Source organism: Girardinichthys multiradiatus, chromosome 17, assembly GCF_021462225.1.
Source record: "Girardinichthys multiradiatus isolate DD_20200921_A chromosome 17, DD_fGirMul_XY1, whole genome shotgun sequence".
Taxonomy (NCBI): Eukaryota; Metazoa; Chordata; class Actinopteri; order Cyprinodontiformes; family Goodeidae; genus Girardinichthys; species Girardinichthys multiradiatus.
Window position 1 is genome coordinate 3,952,403 of NC_061809.1, and position 22,231 is coordinate 3,974,633.

The window sequence follows — 22,231 nt, forward strand, 5'->3', positions numbered from 1 at the left end:
CAAAGCACAAACTGCTGTACTGGACACTGGCCAGTCATGTGCTCTTCTACACAGGCCATCCTTGGTTATATTGAGGAAGTCTTGTTGCTTTCTGTTCAGGAGAGGTCTCACTTTACAGAGGACATGATTCTTTATCTCCAGTTCAGAGACAGTGTATTCCTGGGAGGTATTCTCCTCCACAACAGGGCTGAAACTAAACTGATGAAGAAAGGAGAGGTATAGTTTGACGTAAGGTAGTACAAATAATTATAAATAAAATTGTCATTTAAACGTTTTAAATAATTGTGTATGTGTTCTCAAGTAAAAAAGCTCCACTTTCCTTTTCAAACACTAACACTAATAAAATCCACAGCCCTAGCTTACACTTTGCTTTTCAAACGTAATAGCAGGCGAGGGTCTTCACTTTCTCCCTGTTCAAGCACCTCAAAAGCTGTTTGTCGTCTTCTGACCTGTCACCTTTCTGCTAAGCTCTCTGGCCTTCCAACTCATTACCTCCTGACCGCTCCATGTCTGAGTCCCCTTTCGCAATTTCCAGTAAAATACTTTCTTTCCCTCCCCACATCTTCTTGCAGCATTTCAGGCGTACCATATAGATAAGCTGGTTGCCTACATGTGCCAGAGCAGCTTTGCTCTAACAAAATGATGTCTGGAGATGGTATCCTCATTGCTTGATTGATGTTAAATCAGGGTAACATGTGGCATCAAAGTAGACAAGTTGCATTAATACAGTATGAACCTGTGTTTGTACAACCGAAACCTTTAGAACTATTTGTATTGGTGTGAATGTGTGTGTGTGTGTGTGTGTGTGTTTCTGTCTTGGCATCACAGTGAGAACCATTTTCCCGATTTCACCATCAAATTGAGGACCGTTTGTACCAAAGTGAGGACATTTTTCTGGTCCTCACGACCTATTTTGCTAACGGTTAGGTTTAGGACTAAGATGTGAATTGAGTTTAGGTTCAGGTTAGGGTTAGACATGCACTGGTAATGGTTAGGTTTAGGGTTATTGTCAGGGTTAGGGCATAGAAAGGGTTGAAAATGACTGAAAATCAATGGAAGTCAATGGGAGTCAACACATGGTCCTCACTACATATAGCAAAACAAGAGTGTGTGTGTGTGTGTGTGTGTGTGTGTGTGTGTGTGTGTAGGGGGGTTGTGTTTGTAGTTGAAAGCAAAGCTCTGAAGCAGCCCCCAGGCTAGAGATGCACAGGGAGAGTCACAAGGTACCGAACCCCCTTACCTAACTCTGCCGCCACTTCCCCTAGTGCAGGTCAAGCCCGCAATTTGATCATCCTGGCGACCAGGCCCCCTGAGCCCCTGGTAGCAGAAACGCCCAGCACAAAGGAGGAGGAAGACCCCTTCAAGCAACCCAAACCCGACGGGAAAGTATTGGCAATTCACAGCGGCTCGGAGGGAAGGCACCGTGGCCCCCCTCTGAAGTAAATGCTCCTCCACCCTGAGCCCACCCACTCCACCCAGGAGCGGCAGCAGGCCAAGCAAGGAGTGCATTCCACGGTCCACCCATATCGCAGCTGTGGGTAACCGCTGCATCCCTACTGCAACTCCAATCCTCACTCTGAGCCGGACATACCATCACCCCTGGCAGCACCAGCCAGCTCACTTGTGTGGACAACGCAAAGACAACGCAACACACCACTTGATTACATGGTGGCTGGCTGAGTGTGGGAAATTCAGTAAAATATCAATGGAACTGAACATGGATACAAGAACACAATCTAATTAAAGGAATAACCTTACAGAAGTAACATAACTAAAATGCACAGTGAACTGATAAAGCACCACCTGGAAAACATTTACACTAATGATCAAAAGCAAGACCCAAAACTAATTAAGAGATTGCTGAAAACAAACCCAAAAGAAAAACGAAGCCCAAACATCTACAGATTGTGACAACACCTAAACATTTGTGATGTCACCAAGAGTCATGGGCAAATTGGGATGCTGTACTCTAGGAATGCTGATAAGTCTTCACATACTCTCATCAAAAAGTCGTGGACAGGCAGGCAATCCCAGAGTGAATGTCGATAATCATCAGGTAAATCTTCGGAAATGTGTTAGTTTGTAGATCATTGTTCTTTATAGTGTGTTCTGTGGAGGATTTTGTATTTTATCAGCTGCAGTTTTATATTTTTGTCATATCAATCAACAGGGTCATAGGATCAACACTCAGCTAAAATTTGTGCCAGTAGATAGATCAGTGTTCATTTACTGATAGGAAGTAAGATCAACAAATCCACTTCTGAGTTAAACATAGAGAGAGTTGAAAATGAGGAACCTGGCAATCACTAGACAAAACCTTAGGTTTAGTTGTTTAAAATTGAATTTGCACTGAATTATAGAATTTAGCTGATGATATTTAGTCTTTTTACTATTCCATGGAGAGAAGTTATTTTGCAGGATGTCTGGGTTGTTTCAAATAGGTGTTTGTTTACAAGGAAGAATTAAAGACCTGTCCAGTTCTGTTTTGAGATATTCCCACCAGGCAGACAGAGATGTGTTGATATTGATGCTTTTAAAACAGCTGTGTGGCTTACTTAAATAGCTGATAAATGGCATATCTAACATACAAATATCCCTAGAAAGTGTTTGTTCAATGTCTATCCATAGGTTGTCTAATGGATTGTCAGGTAATATTTATAAAGGTTTGGGAGCCTCAAACTTCCTAAACCTTTAGTCTTTTGTGAAGGTTTTAAGCATATACAGTACAGACCAAAAGTTTAGACACACCTTCTCATTCAAAGAGTTGTCTTTATTTTCATGACTATGAATATTGTAGCTTCACACTGAAGGCATCATAACTATGAATTAACACATGTGGAATTATATACTGAACAAAAAAGTGTGAAACAACTGAAAATATGTCTTATATTCTAGGTTCTTCAAAGTAGCCACCTTTTGCTTTGATTACTGCTCTGCACTCTTGGCATTCTGTTGATGAGCTTCAAGAGGTAGCCACCTGAAATGGTTTTCACTTCACAGGTGTGCCCTGTCAGGTTTATAAGTGGGATTTCAAGCCTTATAAATGGGGTTGGGACCATCAGTTGTGTTGTGCAGGAGGTGGATACAGTACACAGCTGATAGTCCTACTGAATAGACTGTTAGAATTTGTATTATGGCAAGAAAAAAGCAGCTAAGTAAAGAAAAACGAGTGGCCATCATTACTTTGAGAAATGAAGGTCAGTCAGTCCGAACAATTGGGAAAACTTTGAAAGTGTCTCCAAGTGCAGTCGCAAAAACCATCAAGCGCTACAAAAAAACTGGCTCACATGAGGACCGACCCAGGAAAGGAAGACCAAGAGTCACCTCTGGTGCGGACGATAAGTTCATCCGAGTCACCAGCCTCAGAAATCGCAGGTTAACAGCAGCTCAGATTAGAGAGCAAGTCAATGCGACACAGAGTTCTAGCAGCAGACACAACTGTTAAGAGGAGACTGTGTGAATCAGAGACTGTGTGAATCAGGCCTTCATGGTAAAATAGCTGCTAGAAAACCACTGCTGAGGACAGGCAACAAGCAGAAGAGACTTGTTTGGGCTAAAGAACACAAGGAATGGACATTAGACCAGTGTAAATCTGTACTTTGGTCTGATGAGTCCAAGTTTGAGATCTTTGGTTCCAACCACCGTGTCTTTGTGCGGCGCAGAAGAGGTGAACGGATGGACTCTACCTGCCTGGTTCCCACCATGAAGCATGGAGGAGGAGGTGTGATGGTGTGGGGGTGCTTTGCTGGTGACACCGTTGGGAATTTATTCAAAATTGAAGGCATACTGAACCAGCATGGCTACCACAGCATCTTGCAGCGGCATGCTATTCCATCCGGTTTGCGTTTAGTTGGACCATTATTTTTCAACAGGACAATGACCCCAAACACACCGCCAGGCTGTGTAAGGGCTATTTGACCAAGAAGGAGAGTGATGGGTTGCTGCGCCAGATGACCTGGCCTCCACAGTCACCGGGCCTGAACCCAATCGAGATGGTTTGGGGTGAGCTGGACCGCAGAGTGAAGGCAAAAGGGCCAACAAGTGCTAAGCATCTCTGGGAACTCCTTCAAGACTGTTGGAAAACCATTTCAGGTGACTACCTCTTGAAGCTCATCAACAGAATACCAAGAGTGTGCGGAGCAGTAATCAAAGCAAAAGGTGGCTACTTTGAAGAACCTAGAATATAAGACATATTTTCAGTTGTTTCACACTTTTTTGTTCAGTATATAATTCCACATGTGTTAATTCATAGTTTTGATGCCTTCAGTGTGAAGCTACTATATTCATAGTCATGAAAATAAAGAAAACTCTTTGAATGAGAAAGTGTGTCCAAACCTTTGGTCTATACTGTATGTGGAGGTTTATTTGTTCAAAACAAATTTCATATGCTAGAGTTTAAATGTCTTTAATCAAGTCTGGGACAGTTTAACTAGAACCATAGAAAAAATATAGTTCATTTTAAGGAAGACCATAATTTTGAGTACAGAGACTTTTGCCAAGATAAAAAGAGGGAGAGTTCTCCACCTTGTGAGATTTTCTTTTTATATATATATATATTGATAAATAGGGTGTAATTCAGTTTTTCAGCTTGTTCAGCCTGGTGGAAATATTTATGTCCAAGTGTCTGATGTTCCCAACCTGTAAAGGGATGGTTGGGCTGAGATGAATGTTAGGGAAGATAGGGAAGAGTTTGATTTGTTCCGGTTGATAGAAAGGTCTGGAATTTTGAAAAATATATTTTTATTATGGTTGTTGTCTCTGGATGACGAGTTTGTGTTTTCAGAAAAAAGCAACACATCATCAGCATATAAACAAATTGTTTAGGTTATATTGAGCGTTTTATTCCCATGTTTGTCCTTATTTTGTCAAATTGCAGCTGATAACGGTTCAATAAAAATATCAAATAGAGAGGGAGAGAATGGACAGCCCTGTCTGGTGTCTCTTTGAAGATTAAAGCTCTGACAAATGGTCAGGTTCGGTGTAACGGAGGACCCCGGAATGCAGACGAGCAAGAAGCATATGTGGTTAGTAAACTGATTTAATAAATCAAACACTTCAGCAGGTGGTGTCAAAAATAGACATGGAGTCAAGATAATAACAGAGTGAAGTGATCTGTAATGTTTCCATGAGGAATAAACAGAATGATTGTGTACATATGGAGCGTGGTACAAGTGAAACGAGAAGACTGATTACATGGTGCAGGTGGGCTGAATAAAGCTGTTTGCTATGACTAACAGATGCAGGGAGTGAAGACAAAACATGACTGGAAAAAAAACTGAAATTCAAGAACATAATCAACCCTAAGAAACATAACTGTAACAGAACATAATCCTGAAAGCACTATGAACTGAAAATCCACAAGAAAACAAACCTAAACAACTACAGCACCACTTCTAAAACGGTAAACAGAAAGAGATTCCTAAACAAAACTTTGAGAACAAAAATTGGAAAAGCCGAAAACCAAAAAAAATCCCAAATCATAACACACATACAATTATTTATTTTCAAGCAGGCATTGGTTGAACTATACAATATTCTGATTCGGGCAGGAAATTATGTCCATATCCAATTACTCCTTTCAATGACCTTTTCAGTACTAATTAAATAATTAAACCATTTCTATTTTAAAAGATGAAGTAGTGTGGGGCCAAGCGTGCTGCGGCCCGGGCGGTGGCAGAGGCAAAAACTCGGACCTGGGAGGAGTTCAGTGAGGACATGGAGAAGGACTACCAGTTGGCCCCGAAGCGATTCTGGCAAACCGTCCGGCGCCTCAGGATGGGGAAGCAGTGCTGCGCCAACACTACAGGGGGATCACACTCCTCAGCATCCCTGGTAAGGCCTACGCCAGGGTATTGGAGAGGAGCGTCCAGCCAATAGTCAAACCCCAGTTTCAGGAGGAGCAGTGTGGTTTTCGTCCCGGCAGTGGAACACTGGACCAGCTCTATACCCTCTAGAGGGTACTCGAAGGTTCATGGGAGTTTGCCCAACCGGCTGTGGACCTTGAGAAAGCATTCGACTGTGTCCCTCATGATGCCCTGTGGGGGGTGCTCCAGGAGTATGGAATCAGGGGCCCTTTACTAGGGGCCATCCGGTCTCTGTACAAGCGGAGCAGGAGTTTGGTTCGCATTGCCGGCACTAAGTCGGACCTGTTCCCGGTGTATGTTGGACTCCGGCAGGGCTGCCCTTTGTCACCGGTCCTGTTCATAACTTTTATGGACAGGATTTCTAGGCACAGCCAAGGGCCGGAGGGGGTCTGGTTTGGGGACCAGTGGATTTCGTCTCTTCTTTTTGAAGATGACGTGGTCCTGCTGGCCCCCTCTAGCCAAGACGTACAGCACGCACTGGGGCGGTTCGCAGCCGAGTGTGAAGCGGCAGGGATAAAAATCAGCTCCTCCAAGTCCGAGGCCATGATTCTCGACCAGAAAATGGTGGCTTGTCCTCTTCGGGTTGGAGGGGAGTTCCTGCCTCAAGTGGAGGAGTTTAAGTATCTCGGGGTCTTGTTCAAGAGTGAGGGAAGAAAGGAGCGGGAGATCGACAGACGGATTGGTGCGGCTGCCACAGTAATGGGGGCGCTGTCCCGGTCCATTGTGGTGAAGAGAGAGCTGAGCCGAAAAGCAAAGCTCTCAATTTACTGGTCGGTCTACGTTCCTACCCTCACCTATGGCCATGAACTTTGGGTCATGACCGAAAGAACAAGATCCCGGATACAAACGGCTGAAACGAGCTTCCTCCATAGGGTGGCACTCCCTTAGAGATAGGGTGAGGAGCTCGGCCATCCAGGAGGGGCTCGGAGTAGAGCCGCTGCTCCTCCACATTGAGAGGAGCCAGTTGAGGTGGCTCGGGCATCTATACCGGATGCCTCCTGGACGCCTTCCTCGGGAGGTGTTACAGGTACGACCCACCGGGAGGAGGCCCAGGGGACGGCCTAGGACACGCTGGACGGACTATGGCAACAAAAGGTTTGACTTGTGAGACATGAAACAATGGGTGAATACATAAACTGGAAGGCAGACGCAGACGTAGAGCAGAGGGGCCAATGACTAAGTCAATTGTGTAAGGGCCAGTGAAACGAGGAGACAGTTTTTTGGACATAGCCTTCAATGGAATGTCTCGGGAGGACAACCAAACCTTTTGGCCAGGATGGTACGTTGGCACAGGCCGCCTTCTGCGGTCAGCGAACTTCTTGTTCTGGCCTGCTGTACAAAGGAGAGCTCTGGTTGTATTTCCCCAGATCCGTTTACAACGGCGTATGTGGTGCCGAACGGATGCTACACCAATGTCTTTTTCATCAGCGGGAAATAAAGGAGATTGACAACCCAGGGAAATCTCAAAGGGTGAGAGGCCTGTTGCGGATGAGATTTGTGAATTTATTGCTTATCCTACCCAGGGAAGAAAAACACACCAGTCAAGTGGTTCGGTTGTGGTCATGCATCTGAGAACGGACTCCATCTGTTGGTTCATGCGTTCAGTCTGTCCATTTGATTGGGGATGATAACCAGAAGTCAGGGAGGCTTTGGCTCGAAGAGCCAAACAAAACTGTTTCCAAACACGAGAGATAAATTGAGGACCACGGTCTGACACAATGTACTGAGGTATGCCATGAAGGTGAAAAACATGCTGAACCAACAGCTGGGCAGTACGAAAAGCAGATGGGAGTTTCTTTAATGGTAAAAGATGGCAGGACTTGGAAAAACGGTCAACAATGGTGAGAACAACAGTATTCCCTTTTGATATGGGTAAACCTGTAACAAAATTCAGAGCGATTTGAGACCAAGGGCGTTTGGGTGTACTGAAAGGCTGAAGTAAACCATAGGGAGGCTGGTTGCTCGATTTTTGTCTGGCACATACCGAACAAGCCTGCACATACTCGGTAACGTCCTTATGAAGAGATGGCCACCAAAATCGTCTTGAAATGAGTGATATGGTTCTGCTAACCCCTGGGTGACCTGAGAATTTGGCGGTGTGAAACCAGCGGATGAGCCTAAACCTAACAGAGGTAGGTACATACTTCCTGTTGGGAGTACCAGTACCAGGGTCCAGTTCGTTTCATTGAGCATTGTCAATAAGGTCCTCTACTTCCCAAACTAAGGCTCCAAAGGTCCAATGGGACGGCAAAATGGGTTTGGTCTCTTTTTCAGTGGAATCCAGTGAATGAAGCCGGGAAAGAGCATCCGGCTTAACGTTCTTGGAGCCTGGTCTGTAAGAAATGGAAAGATCAAAACGAGAGAAAAACAATGACCAACGTGATTGGCGGGGGTTCAGTCGTTTTGCCGTTTGCAAGTAGGCCAGATTTTTGTGATCGGTCCATACTAAAATGGGATGCTTAGCCCCCTCCAGCCAATGTCTCCACTCTTCGAGAGCAAGCTTAATTGCTAAGAGCTCCCTGTCTCCCACGTCATAATTCCTTTCTGTGTTAGTAAGACGACGAGAAAAAAAAAGCATATGGGTGGAGTTTTCCATCTGTGGCTGACTGCTGAGATAGTACGGCACCAACACCTGTATCTGAGGCGTCTACCTCCAAAATAAACTGTCTGGAAGAATCGGGATGAACTAGAATGGGTGTTTGAGAAAACCTCTCTTTTAATGCTTGGAAGGCCTTGTTAGCTTCGGGTGTCAAGGAAAACACGATGTTTGTGGAGGTCAAGGCAGTGAGTGGTGCGGCGATTAAACTAAAGTTCTTGATGAATCGTCGATAAAAATTTGCAAATCCAATGAACCGTTGTAGCTGCTAGCGAGAGTCTGGAACAGGCCACTCCAGCACCGCCATGATCTTCTCAGGATCCGAGCGAACCTGTCCACCCTCCAGGATGTAACCCAAAAATGTGATTGAAGTTTTGTGAAATTCACATTTCTCGGCCTTTACAAACAGTTTATTTTCCAAAAGTCTTTGTAGAACTAGACGGACGTGACGGGTATGTTCTTTAATGTCTTCAGAGTAGATCAGGATGTCATCCAGGTAGACAAAAAAAAAAACGTTCAAAAAATCCCAAATACGTCATTGATGAAAGACTGAAGCACTGCAGGCGCATTACTTAATCCAAACGGCATAACCAGGTATTCATAATTGCCCAACGGGGTTTTGAAAGCAGTCTTCCACTCATCCCCCTGGCGGATCCTTACTAAATGGTAGGCGTTACGGAGATCTAATTTAGAAAAAATGGTTGAACCGTGTACTGGTTCAAAGGCTGAGGACAGAAGAGGATATTTGTTTTTGATAGTAATTTGGTTTAACCCCCTATAGTCAATACAAGGGCGTAGTGAGCCATCTTTTTTCTCCATAAAGAAAAACCCAGCTCCGAGTGGAGATGAAGAGGGGCGAATTAATCCTGTCACCAGAGACTCATTAATATAATCCTCCATAACTTTTCTTTCTGGTCCTGAGATGTGATAAAGCCTACTGGAAGGCAGGGGGGCACCGGGAAGCAAATCTATTGCACTGTCATAGGGTCTATGCGGGGGTAAAGACAAAGCTTTGGATTTGCTGAAAACTAACTTGAGGTCATGGTACTCTGGAGGAACGTTAGTGAGATTGAACATCTCGTTATCTGCAGGATCCGACTCAGAGGGGAGTGAAGCTACTGCTGACTGTAAACAAGAGGAAAGACAGTTAGTGGATCAGGATTCAAATCGGCTTTCTGACCAGTTAATGTGAGGGTTATGTTTCTTGAGCCAAGGGACCCCCAATACTATTGAATTCAACGCTATGGGAAACACAATAAATGAAATCTCTTCCCTATGACTTCCCGAAAATATTAAGGTCAACGGTTTGGTTCTATGTGTGATTCGGGGTAATCTTTTCCCATCTAGCGAAGAAACAGACTGAGGTATGGGAAGTGGCTCAGTCTCAATTTTAGCTTCAACAACTAACCTCTGATCAATAAGGTTCTGGTCACTACCTGAGTCAATGAGCGTGGAAAGATACTGAAAAGGATGGTGAGAAATTAATGTGGCAGGCAAACTAAATCTGGGGGTAAGAGGACGGTCCGTCAGTATCCCCTCATTTACTGACGGACCTGGCCTTTTGGTCCCGAAGGACGAACAAGACAGTCTGCAAGAAAATGATCAGTTGAGCCACAGTAAAAACACTGATTTGATTGGCGGCATCTCAGTCTTTCCTCTGGGGAAAGCTGAGTTTGCCCGATTTGCATAGGTTCAGTTCCAGAATTCTGTGAGGCAGAAATGGAGCGAATAGTTTCTGGTGTAGACCTAGAGAAAAGAGTCCCAACTGCACTCTGTTCTAATCGGAATCTTTTTCTCTCTGTCATTCTGTTATCTAATCTGACGGCTAGCTTGATTAACCCATTCAAAGTTTTAGGCTCATCGACTAATGCTAACTCATCCTTTAATGATTCATGTAACGACTGGAAAAAAGCTGCTCTAAGAGCGCAGTCATTCCATCCAGAAGCTACAGCCAGGGTACGAAAATCAATGGAAAACTCAGCAACAGACCGGTCTCTCTGTTTAATTGACCATAGACTTCGAGCATTAGCGGTTAAGTCTTTCTCACTAGAGAAAACCTGTCGAAACTCCTCCTCAAATTCAGAAAATGTGCAGCCAAAATGCAAAGTTAGAAAAACGGGCCTCTGCCCATTTCAAAGCTTTTCCAGAAAGTAACCCAGGTACAAAAAAAATCTTAACAGAATCATGTGGAAAGGATTGTGGGGAGCGATTGAAAACTAGAGTGCATTGTAGAAGAAACCCCCTACAATCTTCTTTCTCACCAGAGAATTTTTCAGAATTCGGGGAAGTGACGACACGTGAGTGCGGAAGTTGCTGAGAAACCGGAGAGGCTGAAGCGCCCTCTACTGCCGGGGCGGAGAAATTACTCAATGTGGCCTGAAACAAGGAGGCTAGATGTTCAATCTGCTGATTGGTCTGTTTCAGAGAACAGAGGGAAGAGTCATGTGTTATGATTTGGGGATGTTGTTCAGATAGAGTTCTCCTGAACGCTTCTGCTGGGTCTGGTTGGCCAGAGTGTTCTGTCATATTGTTTTTAACTGATTTGACCCACACGCAGAAAGCAATTCAGGAGACACAGTTTTACGGTAAAGTGTTTATTTACAGTGTAGTGACGTGGGCAGGGAAACTGGAACCGGGAAACCAACTGTAAAAATAAACAGGATGGTAAGCAGGGAATACTCAGGGTCAAAACTAAAGAATAATAATTCAGCCTTACTGGGTTGAAGGAATGATCCGCCAGAGGGTGGGGAGCGGAGAGACCAAATAGTTGTTTACCCGTGAGACAGATGATGGTGGATTATGGTGTGCCAGGATGATAAGATGGTCCAGGGTTTTCAGAAGTAGGTACAGTGGAAGGAGGAGGGTGGACAGGGACCTTGAATGGTAATCCAAGGAGCGAAGAATTCAGGAGGCTGCCAACCGGTGTGGTCCAATGAAGCAACGAGAAGTTAGAGTCTTTGCTCATGGAGCTGGACAGCTTCTTTCCAGAAGTTGTTAATCCAGGCAGAGTTCCACATGAAAAGGCAAGGTCAGGTTCTGGTAATCCTGCAAGGTAACAAAATTCAAATTACTAAAAGTTCAAGGCAAGAACAAGACAAGGTAATGTGGCTGGAGCTGTACCACTAAGGGACAACACTCTGGCAGTGAGTTGCTGGCAGCCTCCTCCTAATATACTCCTCAGCAGGTGATCAAGGGAATGATGAACACCTGTCACCTCTCCTCCAGGTTCCATGCCATCTAGGGGCTAAGCACAGTAACAGCACCAAACAAACAGACAAAGATCCTGACAAACATTTTATACTCTGCATTCATATTGGGTGCTTACAGGGCAGCAGAGTGGGAGCTTTATCAGGCTTGATAAGACATATGTTAGCGCAATTTGGAGAGAGTATTGAGGACTCCGGAATATCTGTGACAATCCTTTGGAAGCTGTGGGCCAGCAGTGGCCAGAATTATTTTTAAAATCCTGCAGGGAAGCTAGCAGGTCCAGGAGCTTTGCCATTAGGCATGCTTTTGATTTCATCGTGGAGTTCAGTTGTTTAAGATAACTCCAGAACAATTTCCTGCTGAGCATTTCAACAGGAAACTTTATTGTCTGTATTGAAATTTCTGCAAGGGTCTTGCTTATTGTAAAGCTTGGCTGGTGGGAAGTCTCCAGTAGGTGCTATTAACACACTTGTTTTGTGGGTGAAAAGCATTGCAGGAGTCAAGACTGTTGGCAATGCTTAATCGGTAGACAGTGAGGTAGGCAAGAAGCCTTGCATTCATTATTGCCATAACCTCAGTACTTTGTGTGAGCTAAACGTGATTGGTAGAAGTATTGCATACAGAGATCTTCTGGCAATTTCAAGTCTTTTCCAAGATCAGACCCTATGAGAAGAATGTGCAAGATTAAACTGCCAAGTGCAACCTTTTTCTTGAAGATACTTGGATAACCCTTTGTCATTCGGAATAATCCAAAACTGCTTACAGGCCCCACTAAAACTGGTACTCTGTCAGACCAAATGAAGCTGGCTGGTCCACAAACAGCAAAGAATGTTCTAAATGCATTTATGAAGCTTGCTGTTGTCACTGATGTCAAACAGCCTGTAATGTAATGTAATTACCCTGGTGTGCAGCATTTTCATGGTAATATCTTCCCAGCAGTGTAGCAATGCGGTGAATGCGGGGGATTTTTAGAGGATGCTTTTCTTCTTGTGTTCGATTTACTGGTGCTAGTTGTCCTCCAATTCATTAGACCATCTACAGCAATGATGGGATTCAACTTCTGTAAGCGACTATTTGAAGGCAATTTAATCCAATCATACAGACAGATTCCAAGTCAATTATATACATTCCAAATTGATTCTAGTTATCAAACAATGTAGTAAAGTTGAGTTTATTACCCCCATTTCTTAAAAGATTATCTAAGAAAATCCAGCAGATTCTCAGCAAGTCACATGTAGTGACAGTTAACTGTTTGCTTGCATTGTGTCACTTACTTTGCAGCAATCCCTCATAGTGAGCATGAATGTTGCAACAGGTGAAAGGAAAATCTACCTTTGGTCTGTCTGCACTGTTCAAAGGATTATCCACAGATTAAATGTATTATATGATTATATGTAACGCCAGTGATCTGGATGTGTGGATGTACTGATGTGAATCTTTTGTTCATTTAAAAGTTCAATGAGAAGAGCTTTACCCTGCATAGTTATAGATAACACAAAACCTAAAGGACCATACAGACTGTTGACAGCTGCTAAGACACCTCTGCAGGTGAATCTTTCATTCTCTTGGGCTACTTGAAAGTTGACACTGTTATTTTCTAGGTCTCACAAAACACCCAAACTGCTCTGTAAAGGGATGTTGTTCTTCCTTGGTTCTAGATCATTTAAGTCCTTGGCTAGTTTCTCAGCAGGGAAAGCTTCCACAAATTTGGGGCTATTGGATACTAACATCAGTCAGCAAACATCTTCTTTGCCTTTGTCAAGATATCAAAGGATATCAAAACCTTCTTCAAAGGTAGGTGTTGATGCGAGTCCATCATCACCGTAGAAATTTCTTTTTATGAACTGCTTTGTTTCACAGCCATATTCGATTTCTCATCCAGCTTCATAACATCTTCTGCAATAAATTGCCATGACCGGTCGAGGACTATTACCTAACACATAAACTTTCATTCTGTAGTCCCACAGATTTTTGATGAGGTTATACTTATACCAAAGGAAACCTAAGATAATCTCTGTGTTCTTTCTGTACCACCACTACTTCATTGTAAAACAAAACATGTGTTTTGTTCTACAATGGGTGAGTACACTGAGTGCAGAAAAGCTATGTTGTTTGCTCATTTTGGTGCATTTAATGCTGTCTCAGTTGTTGTGTCCTTGGGCAAGACACTTCCCCCTCCTTGCATGCTGATGGTTGTCAGAGGGCCCAGTGGTGCCAATTGTATGGCAGCCCCACTTCTGTCAGTTTGCCCTAGGGCAGCTGTGGCTACAATGTAGCCTACCACTGTCAGCGTGTGAATGGGTGGATGACTAATTATAGTGTAAACTGCTTAGGAGTCCTCGGACTTGATAAAGCGCTGTACAAGTGCAGGCCATTTACAATTCTAATAGTGTTTGTGCAAACGTTACTCCAATAGTTAAGATCTGTATCAGTAGAGGATTCAACGTCTCATTTACTGATAGGATGTGAGATTGATAACTCTACTTCTGAAAGTTTATATAGGTTTTTCATTGTAACTCTGGGGGTTGCAGTTTAAGGAAGCTAGTTATTATTAGAGTTAGTTGTATGTTATTTTGTTTAATCTCAAATTTGGACTGAATAATATATTTCGGTTGGTGATCTAAAAATAATTTATTTTCATGAATGATTTCATACCCCTGTGTGCCAAGACACTAAAGGGTATGAAATCTTTTCCATCAAAAATGTTCCGTAAATGATTTATTTTACTGTTCCACTGTTCAACTGTACTGTTGAAAAGTTAAGAGCCCTTTTATTTTGCCGGATTTTGCAGGATTGAAGACCGATTTATTTTGAGATGTTCCAATCAGAGATGTACTGATATTGATGGTTTTAAAACAACTGTGGTGCTTAATTAAGGGGCTGATAAAAGCAATATCTGAGTTACATATTTTCTTACATAGCATGTAATTTCTTTCCATAGACTGTCTGATGTATTTTTGCAAATCCATTTTAAGATATCTTATAATCTACGTGCCAGGTAATACTTTCAAGTTTTGGAAGTTCCAGTCTTCCTAAATTTCTAGTCTTTTGTAAAGTTTTTAAACGTATGCATTTAAATGTGCATAAACTTTTTATATGATAGAATCTATACTTTTTAACCAAGTCTGGGGTGGTTTAATTTTGATTATAGAGAAGATGTTTATTTGGTATAAACCTTGAACTGTACTATGTATTAGTTCATATTCTGAAAAAAGTTCTGGATTCTCTTAAAAAATAACTAACAAACTGTGTTGTATGTGCCAAGTAAGTTCTAGCACTCACCACTGTGCTGTTGATAAAAACAAATAATCAGTAGCTGTCAGATTTATTTGCATCTTCAAAGGTTTTGGTATTTTACAGTCATTTAGAGCATGATTAGTAATGCTGAACTGCATGAGGATGGCTTACCGTGATGCTTGTAATTGGGCCCGATTGTTCATATCCTAAAGGTCAGCCCAGAGCTAAAGATTGCTTACTGGCTGAATGGATAATTGACAGATGACCCCCAAATGCACAGGTACTTCTGTGATTATATTGATGGAATAACATTAATACATTCTGAAACCATAACTTTAAGACAAGCTGCTTCTTGAGCTGGTAAACATTTGAGGGAGCATACTTTCCTATTTGCAAGGTAGACAAAGAATTGTGCTTGCATGCTTCAACTACAGCCTTTCACAGCCTTAGAAATGCTGAATTTGTCAGAATAGGCTTTAAAATAAGAATTCTGAGAACATATGTCACAACACAGATGAGCTTCATGTATGTGTAATAATTGTCAGACAAAATGTGCGTGCCCTGAAAATGTATGCTGCCTTGCGCCCTGTTTACAGTAATGTAGGCAATGCTCTGGTGTTTGGTAGTGAAGGAGCTGGGCTAAAATATGAAGCTCATGGTTTACTGATCTTTCTACATTCCAGTCCTCTCATTTTTCAAAGATACAAGCAATTGAGATGAGCCTCTTCTATTGGGTGACTGGGATTAATTCTCAGAAATAGTATGAGGTGCTTTTTCATTTGCGGGGAACTCAGAGTAGAACTGCTGCCCCTCCACATCCAAAGAAGTCAGTAAAGGTGGTTTGAGTATCAGGGACCCTCCTTGGGACCTTCCTTCCGAGCCTTTTCGGGTACGTATTACTATGAGGGCGACCTGGGCTGACCCAAGACATGATGGAGGGATAATTTTACCTTTATGGAATGGGAACAATTTGGCATCCCACAAAATGAGCTAAAGAGTTGCATTTTGGACCTTTCCTTATGACATAATCTCAGAAAAACAAGACAATGGAAGGACAATCTATATTTCAAGTTTGTAATGGTCCATTCCTGATGCCTGTGAGCCCAGAGAAGTTCACCACCAAGTTTAAAAAAGGATTGTTTTAAAGAAAAGTTTGAAATGGCATTTGTGAATGTGACATAGTATTGCTGCTTTATAAATGAATTACTGCTATAATATGTGGAAGGAGAATATGCATTTTTTAAAATTAATCTCCCAAAAATATTTTGAAAATTTAATTAGTGTTGGGATTTGAGGTATATAATATTTTGGGGTTATCAGATAATTTCCTGGTTTGTTTGTCAGTCATGTTTCCGGGGTCCCTGTCTTGCCTGTTTCCTCTTTACCAGGCCCCTTCACATGTCAGGGATCATCCCAGGGATTGGTAAAAGTGAGAAAATTCATACTTTCAGTTGGCGTGGTTTGCTTTTATACAGAGACTTTTAGAACAGACCAAACAACATCATGCAATTACAACAGATTATTTTGGGGGTAGTATCACTCCAGTATTGTGCTGATCGAGAAGAAAAAAAAAGGATAAAGAAGAAAGTGTGTCTTATCTGTTGCTACTTGGATGTTCAAGTGAAGTTTTGTGTGTGCACCTCTTCACTACTCCATGTAGCCCCACGACACACTCTTTCATCTTCAGATTCGTGCTGCTATGTTTCTCTTATTCTACTCAAATGTGCCGCTTTTATGTCACTATAGTACGTTGGGAAAGGCATGCATTTACCTTGAAAGTGAACCACTCCAGGGTCAGGATAAATCATGCCAAGATTGCAGTTGTAACTGTGCCAAGGTACAGTTCTCTGGTCCGTTTCAGGATCTGGTGTTGGTTCACACCACCGTAATCCGCTCCAGGAACCGGACTCTGGCACAGTGTGAAAGCATTGTAAGATGCAGGTTCCTGCGCAGATAGAGAGGAACTTTACAGCTTAAAATTTCATCTGATATTTTTGTGTGTTGTAGTTCAATATTGACAAGGAGGCAGGAGAGAGACAGATCTACCATCGATACTGCCTGGAGCGAGCAGCGGTGCACTGTACTCACGTCTTCACCACAGTATCCCAGATCACAGCTGTGGAGGCCAACCACATGCTGCACCGGAAGCCAGGTGGAGAGGACTTTCTCTGCTGATGTACACAGCATCATTGTAGCTTCGATATAGAATGATAATTTCCATCGTTCCAACATGCAAATCTATATGTATGAAAAAAGAAGCAGGATACAACTACTGGCTCGATTTACATAATTTTAGTTCTCTGAAAAGGTTTTTTTTTTCTGCTGTCTTTTTTGGAAAAAAATTAATCATCAAGTAGATTTGAAAACCAGAAAAGACTAATCTGAGTAAATACAAAATGCACTTTTTTATTAATGATTTCATTTAAGGAAAAAAAAGCTATCCAAACCAACCTGGCTGTGTGTGCACTGCTGCCCTTTTTAAGTCATGTAATAATTGTAATTATTCCCAGGACTGATTACACCCCAACCTATAAAATCAAGAAATAATTTAAATCCAAAATGCTTAGTTCTGAACATAGTTGGAGTCACAACAATAATACTTATACTGGCATATAACGTAACTAATGGGTCAAACACATGATTCCCTGGCCCTATCCCCCATTTAGCTCAGTGTTTTAGTTGCTGCTTGATGATCCAAACACATTCCTCATAACAGCACGTGAGTTGTTTTGGTGACATGTCTCAAGGTGTAAATTGCTTTCAAACCATCTGAAGAGACGAGTCAAGGCTAAAGTGTAGATGTTAAAAAAAAAACAGTGGTGAAAATTGCTGGGAGTGGCTGAACTACCAAATTTGCTCCTTGATTACATCTACAACTCTAGAAGGCCACAAAAAACGCAGAAAAGAAATATAAACCACTGCAGCCTCACTTGCCTGCTTCCAGGGAAAGTACCAAGGCCAGAACCACTGCTGCAGGGGCAGAGCCAGGGAATGGCTAGGGGTGGCCATGGCTATCATAAGCCAATCTTTGGCCACCCCAATCAAGTGATTTGTTATTCTCATTGAGAAATTGTTCACCAGCAGAGCGGAACAAGCATTTTCTCTCCAAAACTGTAGTAATGCTCTCAAATGGAATGTCAACCTATAACACGATTATGAAAAGTCTGTTGTTGCACATTCACAAGATCAGTAAGGGCAGCAACTACAGAAGGACTTTGTGGAACATGGTGCAATTTTTCTCTCATTTTCCCCTGCTGCAGAAGAGACCAGACTCTGAGTTTAGTTAAAAAGCAGCAACTTTTTATTTCCTTTGCTAGAGAAGTTTTCTATTTTAATTATAGATTAAAAAACTAAAATGGCTGGTTTCCTGGAGAAGAAAAACAAATGAGACAACGTTCACTAACGTGTTATGTGCACTGCATATAACTGGAATTTTGAGAGGGCAATGTGTTATGTGTATGCTTGTTAGCTCATAACCAGTCTCTGAACTAACATAAGTGGAAGGGATGTGTTTTCCCTCCTGTTCCTTTTGATAAAGATTATTGTATCCAAGTACTGTGCTCCATTGTTTTTTTATTTAAGGTGTTTCCATAAAAGCTGTGAACAGTTTCATGGTGTCACTGCTGTTTTGTGTAGTTTTATTATTATAAGTTGAATTAAGGGGAATTATCCACATTGATGATCTACTAACACGAAAGATGACAAACACAAAATGTATGCTCTTTTTAGAACTAGTTTTTGTGTATTTTTGTTGTCAGTTATGGGGGAGAAGGCAAAGTCAGTAATGTGCCTCTGCAAGTCATCAATGCATCTTCTACGTAATGAGAGACTGACCACCACTGCTCAAAACACTAAAAGAAACCTAAGATCAGTTTTCAGCCACCCAGTGAGCAATGGTTTTAGTCTGGCCAGCCCTACCAATGCACTGCTGACCAAATAGAAAACAAAAGGCCCTCTCACTCTTTCCCAAAAATCCTTTTATGATCCCCAAGACATTTGGTAAAATATTCTGTGGACTGTCAAGACAAAAGAACTTGAATATGTACTGCAGCAACCCTTCGGTGTCCTGAGAACACCTAGACATTCTTCTCATTGGTCCCACTCTCTCTCCTTGTAAACCCCCCACAGCATAGACAGGTAGCCATTATACTGTCGTGTTTACGTCTGGATCTGTCTTCCATCACCATTGGTGATCAATATGAGTGCTCAAGTATTTGTTTCCATGTCATTTTTGTTCAAACCAATGAATTAACTGAATAACAAGTTAAAAATCTCATTCTGAATCCAAAAATCACAAAACATGGAAAAGATAAATAAGGCCCTTAAGCGAAGAGCCCTTGGATTATACAGCTGGACAATGATTCAAAGCTCACCAACATGTCCACCTCGAAATCGCAAAAAAATAAACATTATAAAAATTTTGGAGGGACCTAGTAAAGGTCTGGAATTTGAGATGCTGCAATAAGACCAGGAACTTTTCTTTCTGCTCTCGGTGAAGGAGGACGCTTTTCTCTGTCTCCCGCACCCTTCCATATCTGCTCTGCTTCAGCTGGTTCTTGTCTTTCTTTTTGGAGCCTCTTTTTGCATATCTTCCAAAATTCTGAGTTATGGATTTGGTCAGCTTGTCTCTCAATGCAATTGATCAAATTTTCTCGACGAGAAGACAGGGTGAAGGGGAAACGTCTTGTCCAGATGGGACATTTTTCTCTGGATACACGATGGACTCCTGGCAGAAGTGGATGATTGTGTGTCTGTCGATATTGTCAGTAGAGGATGTCGAAGATGTGTTTTCAATTGGATGTTTGATAACAGGATTTCTGCTTTTTGGAGTTGGCGGTTACCTGGCATATCGAGAAATTCGAAAAAACGTCGGCAGCTGTTCTGGCCATTGTAAGGCTGCCTGGCATGTGTGATGGGATCTGCAGAGCGATCAACAATCAGACTGAGATGCTACGTGAGCTGAATCGCAGACTGGATGTGATTCTTACACAGGATCGCAGGCAAGTTGCGGTTCCTGGACTCAAGGGTGAAATGGGATAAATCTTAGATAAAGTTGTTCACTCGAATCTGGTGGAAAGGACCAGGAATTTGGCTGTTTGGATTCGCCATTGAGAAGCACCAGCGAGACTCTCAAGACTGACGGAAAAGTAAGAGTCAGCCTGACCCAAATAATTGTTGTTTTTCTGAATCTGGCTCCCCTGCAGGGCCTTGATGGCTGGCTATCTTCAACTTCTCCTGAAAGAAATGTAAACATGATGCTCTGCTCCCTCTGCCCCCTCCCTTCCCTGAGGATATCTGTGGACCTGCTCAGAACTGTGTGGCCGGTTGATGAACCTTCCATCGTATCATCAAGGACAATAGCCTCTGTGATAGGGCTTCACGGACTTACTTTGCACACACTCACATGCACATACACTCATGCTCAAGATAAACATATGCACCCCTTCACACCTCCTTCACTGGATCCCCTGCATGATGTTGTTTGGTATATATCTTGCTTCTTTTTGCTGAGGTTTTTTTTTGCAATCTCAAACTGTATCCTGCTAAAGATAAAGTGTGAAATATGATTTTTTCACTCTTCTTACCTAATGTGGTCTCTTTTCTCATCTACCTAAATGTGTGATTTCATTACTTTTCATAGATTTTCAGATTTCTCAGAAAGATAATCAGCGAAAGCCAAATATTATTAGTATTTGAAAATTTGAACTAAAGCTGTTTTTACACCAATGATTAGATAATTTTAGATTTCTTAAATGGATTGTATTAGAACTATATCATACCAGTGACAGCCAAACATTATTAGTATTTAAACAATTTGGACTAAAACTGTTTTATACCAGTGACCCAGCTTATTTGAATGACTGCCTCATACCAGCGACCTCAAGGATTAATATTATAATTTTTCTTCTAGCACCGGATGAATTCCTTACCACAGAGGACTTAATGAGCTAATTACCTCTATTAGAAATATTGGATTAGAACCAACTCTTACCAGTAAACTCCCAAGGATTATTAGTGTCATTTGATTTGTTTTTCTGTGTTTGATTTTCTGTATCATTGTAATGTTTTTCCTCATGTACGGCGCATTGAGTGCCTTGTTGCTTAAAAGCGCTAAATAAATAAACTTGACTTGACTTCATACTTCATACTCCAAATCTGGAAAGCAGTGTGGGCCAAAATTCCTCCACAGTGATGTAAAAAACTAGTTGTCATTTATCAAAAATGCTTGAGTAGAGCAAGTAGAGCAACTAATTAGTGGGTAATTAATTACCTTTTCTCACAGGGCTACATTGTTTTGGATATCTTTTTTTTCCTTAAGAAATGAAATCATATGAAAAATGCATTTTATATTTACTCAGGTCATCTTAGTTGGACATTAAAATCTATTTGATGATCTGAAATATTTAATAAAGCAAAAACAGAAGAAATCTGTAAAGGGGAAAATATTTTTCCACAGTACTGTTTGCATATTTCTACCTGAATACAAGTTAGCCCCGCCACCATTAGAATAAACTCAGCACTGTTGTGTTTAACTCTGTTTTAATCATGCTGGCATAGATGTGGTGACCCCAAACGGGCTGAATGTGAAAAAGTTTTCAGCCATGCATGAGTTTCAGAACCTGCACTCCACCAACAAGACCCGCATCCAGGAGTTTGTCAGAGGACACTTCTATGGGTGTGTAAGCATCAGGAAGCATGCAACTCAGTCAATATGCAGCTATAACTCTTTGATTTTAACATTGTCAAGTCCAATTCAAATAATGATATTTATGTATTTATGTAATATAGTAATGATATTTTGAATTCTTGTAATACTGCCTGTTATATGCTGCCATTTTATAAAATTCTTTAATTTTGGCAGGCATCTTGACTTCAGCTTGGACAAAACCCTGTTCTTTTTTATTGCTGGAAGATATGAATTCTCCAACAAGGGAGCTGATATTTTTCTTGAATCACTATCTAGACTCAACTACTTGCTGCGGGTGAGGACCTTCAACTCTGGATTTACTGTTATAAAAGTATTCTCTGTTGCATCCATCTTGTGTTGAAAAGCCAATTTTACCAAGCCCAAATAAATCCCTTGTCACCTTTTAAACAGGTCCACAGAAATGACATGACGGTGGTAGTTTTTTTCATCATGCCAGCTAAAACCAACAACTTTAATGTAGAGTCACTGAAGGGGCAGGCTGTGCGAAAACAGTTATGGTAGGTTTGAAATATTTAAACTTAAATATTAACAAACTTGAACATATTTGCATCCCCAGTTTTGATTTTAAAAAGTTACATAGCTTTCATATCTACAGTAGTCATACAGATACATTACACT

At 41.8% G+C, this 22,231-nt stretch overlaps 1 protein-coding gene across 2 annotated transcripts in view; it reads left to right on the plus strand.

Annotated features, from left to right (window-relative positions):
* The window catches only part of gys2 (glycogen synthase 2), a 72,992-nt gene that overhangs the window by 17,041 nt on the left and 33,720 nt on the right, over nt 1–22,231 (plus strand). For both annotated transcript variants that reach the window (XM_047389211.1, XM_047389212.1), the window contains exons 5-8: nt 16,912–17,056; nt 21,463–21,580; nt 21,767–21,887; nt 22,004–22,110. In XM_047389211.1, the coding sequence (XP_047245167.1) occupies nt 16,912–17,056; nt 21,463–21,580; nt 21,767–21,887; nt 22,004–22,110 (491 nt within the window). The remainder of the gene's footprint in view (nt 1–16,911; nt 17,057–21,462; nt 21,581–21,766; nt 21,888–22,003; nt 22,111–22,231) is intronic.